The following is a 19,864-nucleotide window of genomic DNA, read 5'->3' as shown; positions in this document are numbered from 1 at the left end:
TTAGGCAAATCACCATTGGGTTTATCAACATTATAGAAGATGTTTTATTTTTTAAATTTCAAAAATTTTATCTGTTATTTTTCTAATGCAACAAAATAAAGCCTTGAGTAATGTAGTACATTTTAATATTTTCCATCTAGATTTCACCAAAACTACTCCTTCCTTCTGGAGACTTCGTCTATCTTTATGGAACAAATACTGTTTGGAAAAAGGTTTTCTTAAAGGAGTAAATAAATGCTTAATAAAGCAATCAGAATTTTCTCTTACCTAAGCGGATCTATTATGAATACCAAACTGAGAAAGATCTTTTGAGTTACGTGGTTGCTGGTTGCTATGAGTGTACTCAGTTATCATAGCACTAACATTGTATCCAATATATGAAGAAAACTGTTTAGGCTGGAGTGGCATTTTACGCAGAAATCCGAATTACTATAGCTACATAAATTATCACGGGTAAATGAATATGCCACAAAGAAGCAATTAATTATTTCAGTATTCATTTATGTTGGATTTGTTGAAAACATATTATTTTTTAAAAATCATCAGAGGTCATATGGGTATATTGACTGAAAGTCGTCTGAAGACTTCTTTCCAACTGTTAAATGCCATTTTTGTGACACTGTCAGTGTAACAGTTATGTTCAGTGACTCATTTCACAGACACCCATGTCAGATGCCACAAACAACTATAATCTCCTCCTAAAGCTGGGTTTATTTTTGACTTTTTGAGAGTAATACTGTCTAATCGACTCACTTTATGGTCTTGATTGATGCATCTGCACCAAACATTTTTCTCATGTATGCTTTGATATATTTAATATAATATTTAAAAGTTATGCTGGGCGACTTCTGTTGATTTATTTTTGCAAATGTATTTCTGCTCTTCACTCTACCTAGGTTTGTGTAAGTCATGCCAACTTCCACATCTTTCCTAGAAAACTAACAGGGTCATGTGATAGTACAGCCTTGAGCATTGACACAGCACAGTTTAAGTACACAGATAGCACAGTCTGTGCTGTGATTTTGTCTATGGCTTATTTGCTGAAATAATGCTCATCCATGATTCAGGAGAAGCAACTACCAAGACTATTCGCAGTATACCATTTAAAGGCAACTATCCTGTTTTTACATCAAAGACTGCAGCTGTACAGAAATTATCTCTTCCACACAACTATGCATTGAACTCAGAGAATGACTCATGCCTTGTTTTGGTTTTAAGCATGGATATAGTTCATGTAAACAACTGTTAGTCATGCTGTCAGTTACCAGTTCTGAAAATTAGTCTTGAATTTTGAATTCTTTGAAATAACATGGATTTTCATAAGGGGAGGGGTTTAACTTTTCTGTGTTAACCTAGTCAGTTTATTTCAAAATCTGACCTTAAAATTTGCAGTAAATCCTGCCTATCTTGTTTCATAGTTTGCTCTTGAAATAGAGAGAACACCTTCTGCTGGGGTCAGCCAGCAGATGGTGCAGTATTCCCTTCCATTTCTGGGCTTTGTCAATGTCTGGAATTGGTTCATTTAGTATTTGATTCACCTGTCTGCAGCTTACCTTTGGGGACCTTTCAGCATTGCTAGTAACCACGGGTGTTGGATCAAGGGTTAGACTCGATGATCTTGGAAGTCTTTTCCAACCCAGTCCATTCTATGATTCTATGATTCTATGATTGTCTTGGGTATTTCATTCCACCAGACCATGGCAGAAAAATGTGAAGTAGCTTCAGAGCCATCTTCCAGGACTCTCAGAGGCCGTGGAACAAAGGATTTCTGGTGGTTGAACTCATCTTTTTAAACAGTCCTCTGCTCCAAAACTGCTCTTGGTCCATGCTCCTTCTCAGACACACTTGGAAGCCGTGAGAATGTTTCGGTTTTCCTCTGTACTAGTCGTGAAGTTAGGGAAGATTGTCACATTGTAGCCCTGTTTTCTCCAATTTGTTTTGTGAGGAGTCAATTGCATGACTTCTTTGTTCGTAAGATACAAAACTTCCTGGGCTAGATATACAGCATTCATGGCAACTGTCCCACTGTGTTATAGTATTGTTCTGGATTCTGGATGGTTATCTAGAAATGTTTGGACTTTGCTCTTTCATGGGGAGGAATGTCATTTTCATACATGGGAAATTGAACCAAACAAGCCTATTGTGCTGGTGAACAGATTCGTAAGTGGATATATCATTTAAAAGCTGGGGAAAGACTTTCAAGAGTTGTCATCCAAAAGACAATCAGTTATGCAATTATTCTGTCAACATATGCAGCTTCTTGGCACTTCCTGAAAATACCTTGGTCTTAAACAACAGTAAGGGTTTAACCAGTTTCCCTCTTGAAGAAATCCTACTGATCAGTACAGAGCTTAATTTCATTCCTGTGGCTCTAAAGAAGCCACAAGATAGGTCAGATTAAATATTGATTTAATACCATTCTATATGAAATACCATTAAAATGCTTATAATGAGCAAAATGTTACCTCTAGAGATATACAATTAGAAGTCCTGAGCAATTGGGTCACTTTTACATGTTTTACATTTGTTCCTTAATTAAGCTAAATTACTATAAAATAAAGATCAGTTGGGAGCCCTATGTTAGGGCTTCTAGGAAATAAAGGAATGACCAATAGTTTGTGCATCTTACTTAATTTGTGACTTGACTTTTAAAATGGATTAGTTTAGGTCTGGCAAAAAACTGACTAGATGTCAGTGGTTTGAATTTTAAACTTATACTGTTGTGTTGATTTGCTTTTAGTAGTAAGTTCAGCAAATGTGCTGACAGTAATCATTTGCTTTGCCATATTTTATGTACTACAATTTGCTGAGAGAAATGAATCCCTCATTAAACAAATAAAATAATTTAGATTTCACTATATGCATTTAAAATATTGTAGATCTTAGCTTCTGTGTGTCCATTGGATCGATTGTGGAAGGAGTATGACCAAAAGTAGCAACCTTAAATTCATCCAAACTTAGGTGAAGTTGCCCACCAACCTTCTACGAGGAGTACTCCTTGTTGTGACAGCTTGGATAATTCTAAGCAATGAGCAGAAACTTTTATTTAGCTCCAGTCAAGAATTCCTAAGTAGACCAGTCTTTCATATATACTTGCGTATAGGCCTTAATATTAATCAATACAATTACCAGAAACTGCAACATTATAAGTTGCAAAATAATTCATATTTTTTATTTTCTATCTTGAATTCTTCTTTCACCACATTGGTAAATCATTTCATTTTGTCAGCCAATTTCAAGTCTTTGCAATATTCCATAACAGCTATCATTCTGAGTAACACTTTTAATTTAAAATTATTGTGACTTGTGATAATATACTAAGTAGCACCATTTCTGCTAATCCCCAGGGTACTCCACCATTAGCTTTTTTGCTGCCTCTACTGTAACCAGCTTTTAATTCATGAAAGAACTTCATTTTGCCTTCTCTGGCTACTAACTTAATAATCTCATGAAAAGGACTTTATTGAAAGCATTTTGAAATCTTAATTCTATATCTACAAAGCCAGATATCCTTTATCTATTATTTTGTTAACTTAAAACTGTGCCTTGGATTGCTTTCAACAAGCTGAATCTGCAAAGTACAGTCTACAAATTTCTGCTCCAAGCCTAACAAGCTTGTTTCATAAGAGCAAGAGATATATAAAACCCTTATTTTAGTGTAGTAAACTAGGTTCTCAGTTCTTAGGAAATTTATGAGACAACCAGTTAAGTCACTGAGACCTTGTGCATATAGCAATTGGATGATGCTTCTGAGAAGTATAGATTCTTTTTAGAAAATCAACATAAACAGTAGGTTGTTCTCACTAAGAGAATTATCCAAATACTGTGTGCAATCAATAAAGTTAACTGTATAATAAGAAATTAACTAATGGACTACGTCTTCCTTCCTGTTTTGTGCAGTTTTCCTTGGTTAATAGTGATGTAATCCAGAAATACACAATACAACCTAAAAATTTTCAGATTGGAACAAGTGTAAAATAGGTAGGATATTTTTTTTCCTCTGACAATGCTCAGAAATCCCCCATGGCAACACGTTTTTGGAATTTGTGAGCAACGTGTCTATTCCTGTAGGGAACTGTCAGTAACCCCTTAACTTTGCTCACAATAAGGAATAATGGGAAAGGTCTGAAAAAAGAAATAGCTTAATTCCATTTATATAGGAAAACACATTTGCTGCTTTTGTTGTAAAATGCAAATATTCCCTGTTTGGATGAACTTTGAAATTGTGTAACATTTCCAACGTAAGATATTAGACTTACCTAAAATCATTTGAAGGAATATCTCTTCTTCTTTTCTGTTGGGGATAGTCAGCACAATACCACTATTTTATTCTATTTATTATGGTGATTCTGCCCACTTTTCTGCCTTGAGATAGATGTCAAGAGTCAGAAGCTGAAAGGAATTATATCATAGAATGCTCTTAGTTGAGAAAAATCACTATTCTAATTTGATTTTGTAATTTCTATTATATTTTTTAAAAAAATATAATTGACAAATGATAATGTTTAATGACATGTTTTGTAAGCTTACACAATTTCTAATGCCATAAAACTGCAAGGTGTTCACTATATGTGAAAACTGTATCCATTCAAAATTGGATGGATGGACAATTCTAGTTGTGCATGACATTTTAGAAGGTTTTGTGATATTTTATTAAATTATTAAATATTATTTATAGTATATTATTAAATTAAATCTTCTGAGAGTTGTTTTCCCAAAGACACTTTTTTATATGTGCCGTTGTGCCAATGCACTTATCTCTAATTTTTGTGCTTTGTGTTATTTTTTATTAAAACCAAATAATTTCAAGTTAATTCGACAGACAGCTTCACATGAATAATTGGCAAAGGAAAAGGAAATGAATGCCAAAAAAATAAGAAAACAATTACTGGCCACTAGCTTCCCTAATGGGATACAATCAGTTGATAATCTTTTCTCATTTACCTTCACAATTCTTTAAAAGTTTAAACATGAGTGTTAGGGTTCATCTTGTTAAAATTGTAGCAAACGTTCTTTGAGCAAAAGAATATTTATTTCCTAAAAGGCAATTTTAAATTAGTTCTTTACTAACATACCACATTGTTTGTGTTTTGTGGGGATGAACAAACTGGTTCACTCCTCTTCTGATGAAGTTTAAAATGAACTCCATACTGCACAAAGTAGGTAAATGAAGATCAGTATATCTTCCTCAGGAGGTAGTGGGAGGGTCTTGCAATCAGCTCCTTATTGTCCTTGTACCTTCGAACTCTGCCTTGGAGAAGAGGAATTAACCTCTACCTTGCCTCCTCCCCTTGCTTTGAACAGTCTTACTGTCTTTGTTTTCCTTTTCAGAGAAGACTTGTCCATTGGTGTCTGATAAAGTGTCTGCAAAATTGAATGTTTCTTCTTCACCATGATAATTCTGTGTGTGTTTGTGGTGAAGGAACAGAGCTTATCCTCTACTTCTTGCTGATGCCTAAGTGCACCTGTGGAGGGTTTCTTGGATGCTGCAGCTGGGATTGGAACTTAATCTACCATGGGCTATGGACCCCAGAGGAGATGTTAATTCCCATTCAGCCATTACATATTAATAAATCATGTAAAGAAAAAAGCAACTAGGTGTGTCTGAAAATGTGTCAGGAAGCCTTTGAACAGCAAGAAGAATGTAACTCGATAAGCATACGTTCTGAAGTACCAGAAATCCTTTTGTCTGCCACTGAGGTTATCTTGTGGTCCATTGTTTGCTTCACACAAACAATTCACAAGTACATTCCACATTTGTCAGAGTCATGTTTACGGAGCTCTTTCTCAGGTGTTTCGTTTTATATTTATAATGCTTCCCATCAATTGAAAGAAAGCAGTCCTTGAAGTGTAGTCTACAGGTGTTTGCCATATTGAAAGAACAGCATATTTTACATGCTTTTTTGGAAATCAGTTAACTAAGATAATCTAATGTGATCTTCATCTTAAAAAAGGAGAAGGAGGAAGAGGGGGACATTTGGAGTGATGGTGTTTGTCTTCCCAAGTCGCCATTACATATGATGGGGCCCTGCTCTCCTGGAGGTGGCTGAACGCCTGCCCATGAGAAACAGTGAATTAATTTCTTGGTTTTCTTTGCTTGTGTGCACAGCTTTTGCTTTACTATTAAACTGTCTTTATCTCAACCCATGAGTTCTCCAGCTTTTACCTTTATGATTGTCTCCCTGATCCTGCTGGTGGGGGAGTGAGCGAATGGCTGCATGGGACTTGGCTACTGGCTGGGTTGGAACCATGACCCATATGCAGAACCATCACAATTGCTAGTAGCAGTTTTTCTGCAAATAGTGTCTATTGAGTAAGTCTGCTGTACTGACATAAATTTGAGTATTTGTCTTTCAATAACATTAAAGAGGTCTTGATCATATCCAATTCTAGCCATTGTTGCTTACAAGTGAATTAAGAATACACTGGGTTTGCCATTGATGACAACTTTACTCTTGTAAGTAACATGGAGGAAGTAGGGAATGCAGTAAATTCAAAATTATTACCTATGTAACATTTCTGTATTTTTAATTTTTGATTTTTATTTTTACATGAGGAGTTATTTCAAAGCTGAATTCAGATAGCCAGTACAGTAACATTCCAAAGACATGTCTTGTTATTGCTTCTCTTAATTTATCCATAGGAAGCTAATATTTTCTTATGTTATTTAACTTCTTGTGGGAAATTTAAATATCTACAGAATATTTTAAAAAAGCTCTAAATACTGTTTGACTGAATTAAAAGATTTCTGTTAGGGCTTCATCTTGACTGTGGATGGAGGATATTGGAAGGAAAAAAAAAGCAAGCTTAAAAGAAGGTTGAAAGAAATCTGGAAGAAAAATTGTAAAGGAAGTTTAAAACAGAGATTGCTCAAGAATGTTTCTGATTTTATCTTTCCATTAACTTACAAAATAGAGATGAAAATAATCTTAGAGGGAGCTATTATTTTACCAAATGCTCCATACAAAATCTCTGAAATCCTTACAAAACTCCTGTTTGTCCTTATCAAGCCAACAATTCCAGAGGTTTTTTACTATACTGAATTTTAATACCTTGGAGAAAGACATTAAGTGAGTGGATACACAGTTAGATATAATGTTTCTAGAAGATCAAATCCAATTTTTGGATAATCATATCAAAGACATAGTATTATGTAATCATTTGTGTGAAATGAGATGGAAAATTAGATTGGTTATGTAGCTTAAACACTACCTTCTAAAACTCAGGTTTACCTTATAGTTTACTTGATTACTTTAAATAAGATTTTTAAGGAAGACCAATGATATCATTACTGTCAAACTTCTTCTATCCCTTAAGTTCTCTCAAATAGTTTACTTTCTTCATCTAGCAGGCAGATTAGCCACAAATCTTTACTATTGTCAGCCTAGAACCTTTATGTAATTTTTCATTATCTCATCAGACTTGCCTCTCACTGTGAGCTGCTTCATAGGAAAAGATTTTCTTCTGGACAAATTAACTGTGACACTGCCATTGGTTTCTCCCATCTTGTACAACAGTTATATGTACCGATAAAGCAACAATTATTAGCAGTATATTATTTTTCACCTAGCAAGCTTTTAGTATACTTAAGGAGCCTGGAAGTTTCGTGAAACAGATTTTACTCATTATGCTACAATTGCTTTTGTTGTGTAATCATTCAATTTTTATTAGTTGGCCTATTTACTGTAAGTTCAGAGGCTGTGTCTGCACAACTTACAAACCACTATTAAAGAAGTTAATAATAATTATTGTGAGATTTCTTCTTAAAATCCATATTTGAGCATTGTTCTCAGATGTGGACAAGTTGTGCCAAGAATTTGAGGTTTAATCAGCATTTTTTGTGGGTGGATGTAAAAAACAAAAGAATTTTGTAGGCGTAAACAGAAAAATCACATTTTTCTCTGAACAACTGTACAATAGCCACTTCTAAAAGCTAAATAGTAAACACAGAAGGAAAGGGTTTCACACTATAGAATGTAAGGCAAAATATTTCTGGCTTCCATATTGTGGGAGTTATTATAGAGCAAAAAATCCTAAGTAAAAACTGTCTGTATGCTTGGACAGCTGACACATTAGGGAATAAGTTAGAAATCAGAATCCTTTTCAGAGCCATGCTGGTTGTCAATCATTCATGGTTTTGGAATTAATTGAGAAGGGAATAGTACACACAAATGCTTTATGATCTACAGCTTGACATACTTATATTTTGTAAAGGTTTTTTGCATAATAAAGCCTTTGTACCATGTGTAAAAATCAGAGTTGTTCTTAAATCCAGAAATCATACTCACCTTAAAGTTGATATATCATTCCTATGTATATGCAATGTGTAACCATAATACAGAGTTGATAGATAAAGGTAATATCTTTTTTTTGACTAATTATTATCACTGAAGAACATTGACAAGCTTGTAAACACACAAGCTTTCTTTATATCTGAAACAGAAAAAGCATGTTTCAAGGGCAAAGAACGGATGAAAAAAATTGCTTAGAGTATCAGAAATATCACATCTTTGAGAAGAAAGATAACTGGTTAGATACAGTTAGAGGATATATTAGTGAAGAGTGGAAGAAAATAAATGAGAAATTCTACTATATGTATTTGCAACAAAATAGTTGCAAATCCTGATTCAGAAGTCTGACATGGATGTGTATTAAAGATATTTTTTCATGGAAATAGTTTGTAATTTTGAAAGAGTTTTCATATAGAGAAAGGTTTCCAAATAAGGAATACTTTCTAACCCTCCCCCCCCACCCTCTCCAAAGACATGATGTGATAATGGTGTTCTGGCTTGTGAAACACTCCCCAGTTTAAAAAAAAAAGCCCACACATTACTAATTGAATCTCACTCTTTCACATCTATAACTTTCCCCAGACACAAGTAGGTTTTGGGTTTGATTTTCTGAAATCAAATTTTTTGTTATTGAACATTTAATTACAAAAAATCTAACAAGATTATAAACATTAAAAAGAAACATCTTAAAGGAATTTTTATTGTCCTGTTGACAGAGAACAGGAAAAAAATTGCTTCTTCTTGGTCCTGCTTTTTGTCAATGATTTGTTGACCACCTGGTCACTTCTTACCTCAGCTTTCTTGCTGTATTGAGGATTTGGCCTCTGATTTAGGCTTGACACCAGAAGTTGCTATATTGCTATTTTCTGTTCTCAGTGACTTTTGGGGCAGACTTCCTTTACCATCTCACAAGTATTGCCAGTAGCAATGCTGAATGCCCTCAGGAAATACAAAACCCGTCAATTTAGGAATTTAAAAGTCTTTTAATTCATGTTTTGTTAAGATATTCATATATGGTTGCTTGGTATAGTTATTTTTGAACTTTCTCATAAATTGACCCTAGGATATTCAAAGAATCGTAGGGTCAGTAAGGTTGGAAAAGACCAGGAAGTCCACCTGTCAACCCAGCATCACCACCATGTTCAGCATTAAACCATGTCCTCAAGTGCTATAGCCACAAGTTTTTTGAACACGTCTGGGGATGGAGACACCACCACTTCCTTGGGCAGTCTGTTTCAATGCTTTACAACCCTTTCTGTGAAGAAATTTTTCCTAATATCTAATCTAAACCTCCTGTGGAGCAACCTGAGGCCATATTTACTTTCAAGTATCTGCTCCAATTTTATTTTGATTTATCATGGATGGATCCATTTCAACATGAAAGACTGAAGCAGTCAAATCAGTAGCTAAGATGTGCAAGACCAGGATTCAGATCTACTCAGAGTCAAGCAGGGAGAAAAATGTATCATGGCTGTAAAGAGAGACCTTCTGTCTGCTGCTTGCTGACTGTGGGATTTACCCAAGAAGCGTAAAACCTAAGTTCAGTTCTTGACTGCTTTAGATCAGACTTCTACAATTCAAGTGAGAAGGCAATTTCTGCCCTGAAATCAATGGATGGGTATTTGTTTGCTTAACCAGATAAATTTTATATAGGATATTTGGAGGTTCAGCTTGGTGTATATGACAAAGCTTGTTAGTATCCATCTATCTGGATACTACCTAATCTCACTGGAAAAATAGGGCAGCAGCTAAGCATTGTTTTAAAGATAGAAGTGGATTCTTAAAGAGATGGATTGGTCTCCAAGTGATTTTGAGGATCATATTCTGTTCAGAGAAAGTGCATTGCTGTTGAGTCACTTCTGAGCTGTATTCAGAGCTCTGACAGGCCATAAACAAACTTCTGACTCTCTCTGCCTAACCTGGGTGTATGTGGAACAGTGTTGATGGGTAAAAGAAAGAAAAGGGAAGAAAACAAGAGTGCAAAATCCTGCACAAAGTCCACAACTTGTGTGGACGCTTGTGTGTAGCACATTTTGTGTTTTAGGATTAGAGGGAGGTTCCTATTAAAAATAGGTACCTGACTTCTCGCTCTCTACCTTTTTTTTCCCAGTAGGTAATAATGGAATTTCTTTATAATTCTGCTCCTGACATTAATAGAAAATAAATTAGGCCAATATTCTAGAAAATTGAAAATTCTGTACAAATATTGATATTTGTGCTGTGCTGGATATTTGTTGCTTACAGGATTCTTCCTCTTGCTAGTTGTTTTGAGTGTCCAAATGAAGATATAAGATTTTTCTGAAATAGACAGAGTATTGTTCTTAACATGACTGGTTTGGTTCCTGTGGGTAACTTGCAAAATAAGGTACACAATCTGGTATTGACTTATCCAAAAGTGAAAATATATGTGAGTATATTAATTTTTGTTCCTTCCCTTAGGTCTAATATATCTGTATTTTAATATCTGGTCATAAACCATAGTTGAGACTCAATGATATTCTGCAGTGATAAAAAATGAATTATTGTTTACTAAACATGTCTGTGTAGAAGGCATGAATTATCTGTTGGCCTGATCACATTGTATTAGTACTGAAAAAATGCATTTATTTGTTTGTTTATTATGTATTTTCAGGTAGAGATTGAAAATCTGGACTATCATTACTTTCTGCCTTTGTTCTTTGATGGGCTTTGTGAAACGAAATTTCCATATGAGTTTTTTGCTCGTCAAGGAATCCATGACATGCTGGAACATGGTGGAAACAAGATTCTTCCTGTCGTTCCTCAACTCATTATCCCAATAAAAAGTAGGTGAACACGTAGGAAAAAAATCCCTGAAATTGTAATTATGTGGTGTAGATTTTTGAAAAATTGCTAATTAAACTGTCAGACATGACAGCCTGTATATTTCATGAAGATTATTGCAAATGTGAGTAAATTTTAAGATATGAGGCCAGAAGGCCTATGCCTTCAATTATTGCCCATGATATCTGCAGTAATCCAGAAGAATAGGCTATCTGGTTAGTGGGTTTCTTTATTACAGGTGGCTCTTGGTCTTTGGAAATGTGATGTTTTCTTAGCTGATTTTGTATATTTATGATGTAGATCCATTACTGTATAGACCAATTCATCTAAACTGACAGGAGAAATTAACAGATGGCATTTTAAAAATATTAATTTTGAAGGTTTAATATATTCATACCTATTTTCTGTAGAATTATGTGAAAGGTAATAAATTATTTTAGTACCACTGAAACTCCAAGTGTAGTACCACCAAAACTTTATTTTTTTGAAGCACCTAGTCTTTCAAATATATTGTTTTGTCCTTTCTTCTTTCTTTATATCAGTGCCTTGAAGAGATATTATTCTGAGCCATCATCCTTCTTTAGTTAGGTATTTTGATTCTTAAGTCTGCACACTACACCTATACAAATAGATGCTCATATTTGTTTAACTTGGCTTCTGTTTTATCGTTAATCATTAATGGTATCATTGCTGTGTTTTGTCCTGTTTTTCTGAGAGGCTTCAGCATCCATTCTAATACAGAGCAAAACAGAGTAATTGTATTTGTGATACAGAATGAATAGAGTCAAGTACAGTTTTGAAAAAGAGGAAGTGAATGCAGTTTGGAACCTGATAATACTGAAATAATAGTGTTGGAAGGGTCAGAATTGTGGAGTTCTTTAATTCAATTTCTTCTCAATTAAAAAAAGATTAATTATAGATGTCATTATCCTACTGTAGATTTTAAAAATGTCAAAATGAATATATAATATTCAGAATGGTTACTCAGTGACACTTGAGAAAGGTTAAGAAAACAACGTTACTGGTTTTTCTCTCTAAAAGGGGAACCTGTAAAGAGAAGAATCATGTCATTTCTTTAGAACTGTATTTTCAACACCAGGAAAATATATTTATAATGGTATCAATTTTTTGGAAAGTTGAAATAATTTCTTCAGAAAAGACTGCAAGTTTATGACAGTAACTATTCCATTAGGATTTAAAAGTCTTACTGAGACCAGAATCTAGCTTACAAGTAGTTACCTGGAAGCTTTAGGTGTTGCACAGCATTTAGCATTAGAAAGAGACTGCTAGGTAAGGGTATTTGTATGGGTTTGATATATAGTCTTTTAAATCAAGTCATAATTTATGGTGCTGGAACATATTGAAGAATCTACTAGCTAAATTTAGTTGTTAGTTCTGCTTTCTTTTATTCTCAAGTGCTTATTTTTTAATTTTAAAAAGGCTTCTGTATGAGCTTTAATGTATGAAGAGTCTAAGTATTATCAATGATGACTTCTTCCTAATTAAAGCCATATTAATATTAAAAAAGACACCACCAATCCCAAGAATCTGAAATTGCATACTTTTAAGTGGTTTTAAAGTTGCTATGACTGTGTAATATAGCAGTGTCGTCATAGCTATGCATTTCTGTGACTCGGCTGCATCCACAATAAACTCAGATATGTTTTACACAGATTACTGTCTCTAAAGTGTCCCACTGGGTGAGTTATGTCTGATTAACCAGTCTTCTTGTAGACCATATTTCTACTGTGAAAGAGTGAATCAATTTATTGTTAGTCAAGGCAATATATATGATGAAGGAGATGAGGTTATAAGAAAGGCAGAATAACAACTTTAAAGATAGAATACTTTTAAAAGCAGTTTTCTCTCCTGCATGCTCATCAAAGGAAAATATTAGTAAAGAGCTGTTCTCTAAAAACATTTTAAATTAAATGTTAGAATTCTGTATCGTATTTTAATGATTTAAGGAGAAATCTATCCCCACCCATCCTTGCTTAAATTTAGCACTTTTTGAACACTGTATCATTAGAGATAAAAATTATATTATTTAATCAATCTGTGTGTTATTGTAAGCCCAAGTTCTTTCAACAAATTTTCTTCTGGTAATAGAAACAGGCAGTGACGAAGAAAACCCCATACACTTGAAATTAACAGGCCTGGTGTCTCTTCTAAAATACTTCAAATATTATTAAAATAATAAAGAAGAATTATATTTAGTTGAAAAATATTTGCTTTTTTTTTGTTTTGTGTTTGACACACACTCTTTTTTATTTGAAATTCAGAGGAAGAAAAAAGCCCTCAGGTTGGAGGCATTAGTTTCTCAAAGAGAAAAATATTCAAAATATATTTTTATTTCTCAAAATAAAAATTCAAAATATATTGTACCTTGCACTGGAAAAACATGATAAAATAGTTTATAAATATAGTCATTGCATGACATAAAATGCAGGAAAAACAAATTCCCTGTATTTGTCAAACTTGTAAAGAATCCAACTAACAATAAACAAAATGCAAAATCAGAAAATGGAATTAATTAAGGTGTAAGGCTTTTTACTCCCTTTCACAGAAGATATAGGCAAATCCATTTTCTGAGTTATTTAAACCTCAGCAAAGATTCATAAATTGAGCCAATAGCAAAGTACTTTGGAGCAGTATCATGAAAGTTCTGACGGACAACACACAGCCAAATGTCTTCTTTGCCAGAAGACATTTGTTACTTTCAGATTGCAGGCAGGTAAAAAGACAGAAGAAGGAGACTAATTTTGCCCCATATCAAAAACTGGATTTGTGCCAGAGAACCAAACAGAACCGCTGGGGTGGCAAGCAAAGATGCCTGTAGGTTATGTGAGAATTCCTTTATTTTTAGGGAGCAGGGGGATCTGTCTAGCCCTGTCATGTCTTTCAGTAATGTACAGATTTATCTTAAAATTCATGTGTGGCCTAACATTAACTAACCAAGAAAACAGCCAGGAAGGTGCCTATTGTACCGTGTACTTGCCAATGAATAGTCCTAAATTCTGTGGACATTATGGGAATGTGAAATTAATTTTGATACTCATTTGGAGGGCAAATTATTGCTTTTAATATTACATGTACCATAGCAAATGCCAAATCAGAAAAGCTCTAAGTCCTTTCTCTTGCTTTCATTAGTCTTCTGCAACTCTCAGATTCCTGACTGCATAGTTCCCCAGCATTCTCTGCATGAAACACACACGCAGACATGAACACTGAAGGCTCCAGAAGTTTCTACACCTTTGTCTAATATTTCTATGAGTAACATCAGGGACATGAAACACAGTGTGTGGAAGCACCTCCTCTCCTTTCAGAGGCAGCGAGCGTGCTGCCATTCACATTTGCTTTGCTGGCAGTGTAGTTGTAGGAGTTTTCAACCCCTTCGTGCACAAAGTCACCAATTGTTCCAGCTCCCACACTCTGACTTTTGCTAATGCATTTTTTTGTGGAGCAACTCAGTGAATCTCACATCTAGATGTATCACTAAAAAGGAAAAAAAAAATCCAAATCTGAAATAAACCCAAAATATTTTCAGAGTGGCATTACTTTGAAACTCAGATCATTTCAATGGTCTAGTTTATAAATGCACTGTCACAAATGAAGTAATAGTACACAACAGGACAGAAGCTGGAGTGAGTGAGTAGAAATGATCAATAGGAACATCTTGATATAGCTTTGCTAAAGTAGTAAATAATGTGAAATTAAACACTTAAGCGTCTTGAGTCACCCATTTGCCAGAATCTTTTCTATTTTACACTGTGAATCCTAGAATGGATGTGTAGGCAATCTGAATTTAGGTCCAAAAGCCGATAAAGCTCTCATCTCTGCACTTAAATTGTAACTTAGATGGAAGTATTTTTTCTACACAGTTGCATTCAGCAGACAAGTTCTTCTGATTGAGTCAAAAAAAGAAAAATCTCCATCCTAAGGAACACTGAAGTTTTACTTGTTGAGGCTTTTTTCCATGCTGTTAAAAATCCCTTCTGTGACGCAGTAGATCAAGGATACCTTAAACTTTGTTGAAAATATTTCTTTAAGGGAAACAGATTTTTTGTGAGTCAGATCTAGAGAAATGAAAAAAGCATTCCTCCCTCAGTGTCACCTACAGAGTCCTTTTTAATTTTTAATAAATTTCTAAACTAAACAGATTTCTGTTTTCTATTTGCTTGTAAAATGTGGATTCTTATTGTCTTGGGCAACAGTGTAGTTAATTCCTCTTTAGTGTCAAATCAGTGTCACTGTTGCATTTAGATAAGTAAAGTTGAACGTGTTGCTAGCAGTTATTCTAAGCCAAGTTGTATTTACATTTCTTCTCATATATCTTCACTATATTTAAGAGTATTTAATAGTCATTAAATACTTCTTTTCATTCTGCTGATTTTTATGGAATAAACGTGGGTTTCTACTCTGTAGTCTTTTTCTTTCTGTGAATCCTGGAAGTTGATTTCTGTCATCTAAAGGAAGTAAATCGAACCTTTAATGGAATTTTTATCTTCTTCCTGACTGACTGTTGCTCTTGAGAACCAGTTCTTCTTGTTAACATCACAGACTGAAAAATAACTGTAAATGAGCTTGCTTTATAAGACTTAAAGTGCTTTTAAAGAAAGCAAGGGTCTCTGACTTTTTTTAAATTTTCTTGATACTAAAATACTGCCCTATAGGTTTCATCAACCAGTACAAGTGATTGTAATTAGGTTTATGTTACAGTCTTCTGCTCAAAACTGGTAATTTCAGGTATTTTCAAATAGTATAGAAACTAGATTTTTTATTACTCCCATTTACTACTGTCCATGAGGAAAAACTGTGTTTCTCATTCAATCGAGATAAATCTCATCCATGTTTGCAAAGTGAAATGTGCAAATAACATCTCTGACTTTTGGCGTTAAAGCTATTCTCTCCTGAATTTATTAATTTATTAACATTTAGAATTTATTAGTAATGAATTTCATCTGCCATTTTATCACCTCATTTAGAAGGACTGTAAAATCCTTCTAGAGTTCCTCAGAGTGAGCCCTTATCTTTGGCATCTGGAATAACTTGGTATCGTCAGAAATCTTTGTTATCATCAGTCTAAATCTCCTCCAAATCATCTATGGATCTACTGAAAAGCATGAATTTATGCACAGATTGCTGCAAGGCCCTAGTAGTGATACTCCTCCTCTGTGATCATTTTTTGTTGCCCTCAGTTCCTATCTCTAAGCCATTATTTATATGGAAGCCATTGCAGTTAGGCTTTTCAAAAGCCAGTGACAGACCTTACCAAATACCTTTTGAAAGTCTAAGAAGACTGTATTGTCAGGCTTTTCTTGTCCATATTCTTCTTCTTCAAGGACCAACAATACATTTAGAATGCTATATTATTTTTTGCAATACAAATGCAAATATTAATGCCCAGACCTTTTATGAAAATGGCATCGCATTTCATTGATAATAGATCTGTTTCCATCAGAAGGGAGGGTACTCAGTGAAGTTTCAGTAGCTTAGCACAGAGGAAGGAATGTTCACCTAGGAATGGATGGAAACTGTAGACTGGCATAGTCACTGAGAAGCTTTTTGGGACTCTCTTCTCAGTGTCTTCATTATACTAGATAATTAAACTGGTCCGCAAATGTTAATAGAATTCAAGATTTATAGGAGCTGATCTAGTAAAATGCCACAACTACAAGCACAACTAAAGCTGAAAAAAAGGCACTGACTTTGTCTTCCATATTCTGCTAGATTGCATTTCTTGCAAACATCAATGTTTCGCTTATGGATCTTAGCCTTTTCTGTGTCATAGGCTTTGGCTTTACAAAATCAAGTCTTTGATGACAAGGTTGTCCTGAGGTTTTCATACCTTGCCCCCTACTCCTCCTTCCCATCACTTTACTGCAACATGTCACTTTCAGTTGTACAGGAAGAAATATCTGTACATCTGTATTGTTATTTGGATCAGGATCTTACTGGACTTGTACAGAACAGAAGGTTGTTATTCTGTTTTACTCTTGATTGAAACACTGTGTTTCATTACTGTTTCTTACCTTCATTACCATTCTGTGAAATTAGCATAATGCTGTTATATCCATTCAGATAGTTAAGTAGTATGCATTTTGAAAGTTTTGGACAAAAATCTCTGTAAGAGCAGTATATATCACTTTAATCAATTGCATTTTGAGAACACTTTGTGTTTGGAGTTCTTTCAACCTGGCTCTGTGAATTTAAAAAAAGCCCTTGATCAAGAAGATTAAGTAGATCACAACAATCGAAGCATTTTTATCCTGAGTGCCTGTTGCCCTACAGGAGACCTCCTCTATGTATCTTGTTCTGCTTCAGGCAAAGAATTTTCTAAAACAGTTGCCTCATTTACCACTTGAGTGAGATATATGAATACAAACTGAATTGGTTTTAATCTTTGGTTGTGAGACCTAAATATAGAATGGAACCTGCCAGTGCATTTCTAAACATAGATTCACAGGTGTATTTGAAAAAGATATGAAATATAATTAGAGGCCAGTGAACATTAGAGAGAAGTAAATTATCAACATAACTTTTATTACAACCACCAAAATTAAATTTAGTACTTAGACACAAGGTGGAGGATTGGGGAAACTGTAAAGTTCAGGCTATCAATGTGCTATCTGGGGAAGAATGTTCTGATTCAGTCTCTTCTGTGAAGATACATTGTGTCATGAAACAGATCCACTGTGTACTGGGAGAAATGCTGTCATGTTTCCTGGCTTATAAAATCTATCAGTCCCAAAGATGAGAACTCTGGTTTCTATTACAGACAACATCTCTGAGATAGGATTTTTCAAACTGCCACATAAAAATAAAATATACATATAAAAAATAAACTTATATAACTTCTCGGTTTTTTCTTTGAGATGTTAAAAATGTTACTCAAGTAAAAGGCTTGAATGTTTTAAAATAATTATTTCTATTGCAAACAAGTGGTATATATCTTAAAGAAAATTTCTGCTCTTAAGGGAAATTAGCAAAAGAACATTCTAAATTTATATAGATTGCCAATAAAATGTAACTGAAATTAAAAATACAGTGAATTAACATTCACTGAAGGCAATGAATTTGTATTTTATATCGGATCATTGCTAACAAACTAATAAGCAGCACTTTGGAAAACTTCCATCCCCAAACTATTCAGTGTTTCAAATATGCTTTCAAATTTCATAATTATCTCTTACTGTGGCTTTGAATGGTAGAAACACAGAGCTGACTCAGATACTGAGCATTTACATCAGATATTTAACCTGATAGCATTGTAAAATTCTCTTTTATTTAAGAAATTTATGATGAACCTCAGAAAATATTTATTTGGAAAAACTGTAGCAGCACAAAATAAAATATGTTTGAATGAAAAATACTTCATTATAAACTTCAGTTGAGCAATTATTTAAGCTTGAGGGTTGCTCATTTCTTGGAAAAATGTGTATCCTAATCACAAGTGAAATCTTCAAGTTTATATACCATTAAAGGAGAAAACATCAAAACTACCAAACAACAGAACCAATGCATTGGGCTGGTTTTTTTTTTCCAAGTTGCTATTTAAGAGAATGTTACAATTCATAGCTTATAGTCTAGATGATCAAAGTGAAATATATACCATTGAGCCAGGGAAGTCAGGAGCAGAAAGGTGTCTTTAACTGAGAAGCAAACCAGTTGTTTACTTTGCTGTTATTGTGAAGATCCATCTCTTACAGCAGGCTTCTAGGCCAAGAGGCAACAGCCTAGCATGCTTTGTAAATTGGAATACTTGGGATATTATGCATGTTTCCTTCATTTGGGCCATGTAGCTGTACTGCACCAAGTCTTAAATGCTCTGCTTTATTCCTGTGTAAGGATACTAGTACTTTCTTCAGTTTCTGGTAAACTCTGGATATCAGTGACATTTTCCAATGTGTTGCAATGTACTATTTTCATATACTGCATTAAAATTTTCTTCCTTTGATTCACATGGAAGAATGGTCTGTAGTGATGGTAGTACACAGAAAATAATTACGAGATTTTTAAAAGATAAACAGATATTTGAAATTGATGTATCTTCAGGTCAAGGACTGCCTCTAATTGAATGTCTGTAAAGTGCCTAATATAATCAAGCCAGGAGCTGGTTGACTGCTATGCTTACCACAGTCCAAATATTTAATAAGAATAACAACAGTTCTGTAGTCAATTTGATCTCACTTTTGATATTTACAAGTGTTTTGCTAACACACACTGCAGATTTCTGCAATTTGAAGAGATTCAGTCTCAAATTCTCAGTCTGTTTGATTCTATCATATCCATCTGCATCTATATCCATGCAGGCTGCAATGTGTGCCCTACTCTTATACCGGTATTGGGCAGCAGCAGTGAGCACAGCTGCAGGAGGTGTGCCCAGGTAGAGGAACTCCCTCACTTAGTGACGGGGTTCCTGAAGGAGGTAGGTAGACTGAGAAATATCAAGGACAGTGAGAGAAAGAGACTACTGGAATTGCACCCTACCTTCTCTGAGACAGGCACAACAGGCAGACAGGATGTGTAATATGGAGAATTCCCTATCCTTTCTCCGCATGGGTGAGCACAGTGACTCAAGAGGTAGGGGGTAATGGTGACAAGTTCCTTCGCTTGTGCAACAGGCCCATCTCATCTGGGACTGCTCCACCTTCCCAGGTGCCCCTATACAATAGATAAAAGGCTCTGGAAGTGGTCAGCTAGCATGAAGGTGTCACAAATTGAACTGTGCTCTGCATCAAAACTGCTTCTAGAATGAAAAAAAGAACTTG

The 19,864-nt window shown here is 34.6% G+C and overlaps 1 protein-coding gene across 4 annotated transcripts in view; it reads left to right on the top strand.

Moving 5' to 3' along the window:
- The window catches only part of PACRG (parkin coregulated), a 228,373-nt gene that overhangs the window by 110,303 nt on the left and 98,206 nt on the right, over positions 1-19,864 (top strand). For all 4 annotated transcript variants that reach the window (XR_004355784.1, XR_004355783.1, XM_032681402.1 and 1 more), the window contains exon 4: positions 10,924-11,095. Coding sequence is in view for 2 of the 4 variants with exons in the window: in XM_032681402.1 (XP_032537293.1) it covers positions 10,924-11,095 (172 nt within the window). In the remaining 2 variants the exon portion in view is untranslated. The remainder of the gene's footprint in view (positions 1-10,923; positions 11,096-19,864) is intronic.

The sequence above is a fragment of the Chiroxiphia lanceolata genome, chromosome 3 (genome assembly GCF_009829145.1).
Source record: "Chiroxiphia lanceolata isolate bChiLan1 chromosome 3, bChiLan1.pri, whole genome shotgun sequence".
NCBI classification, from domain to species: Eukaryota; Metazoa; Chordata; class Aves; order Passeriformes; family Pipridae; genus Chiroxiphia; species Chiroxiphia lanceolata.
Note: the sequence above shows the minus strand (reverse complement) of the source record. Positions and strands in the feature narration are given on the sequence as shown.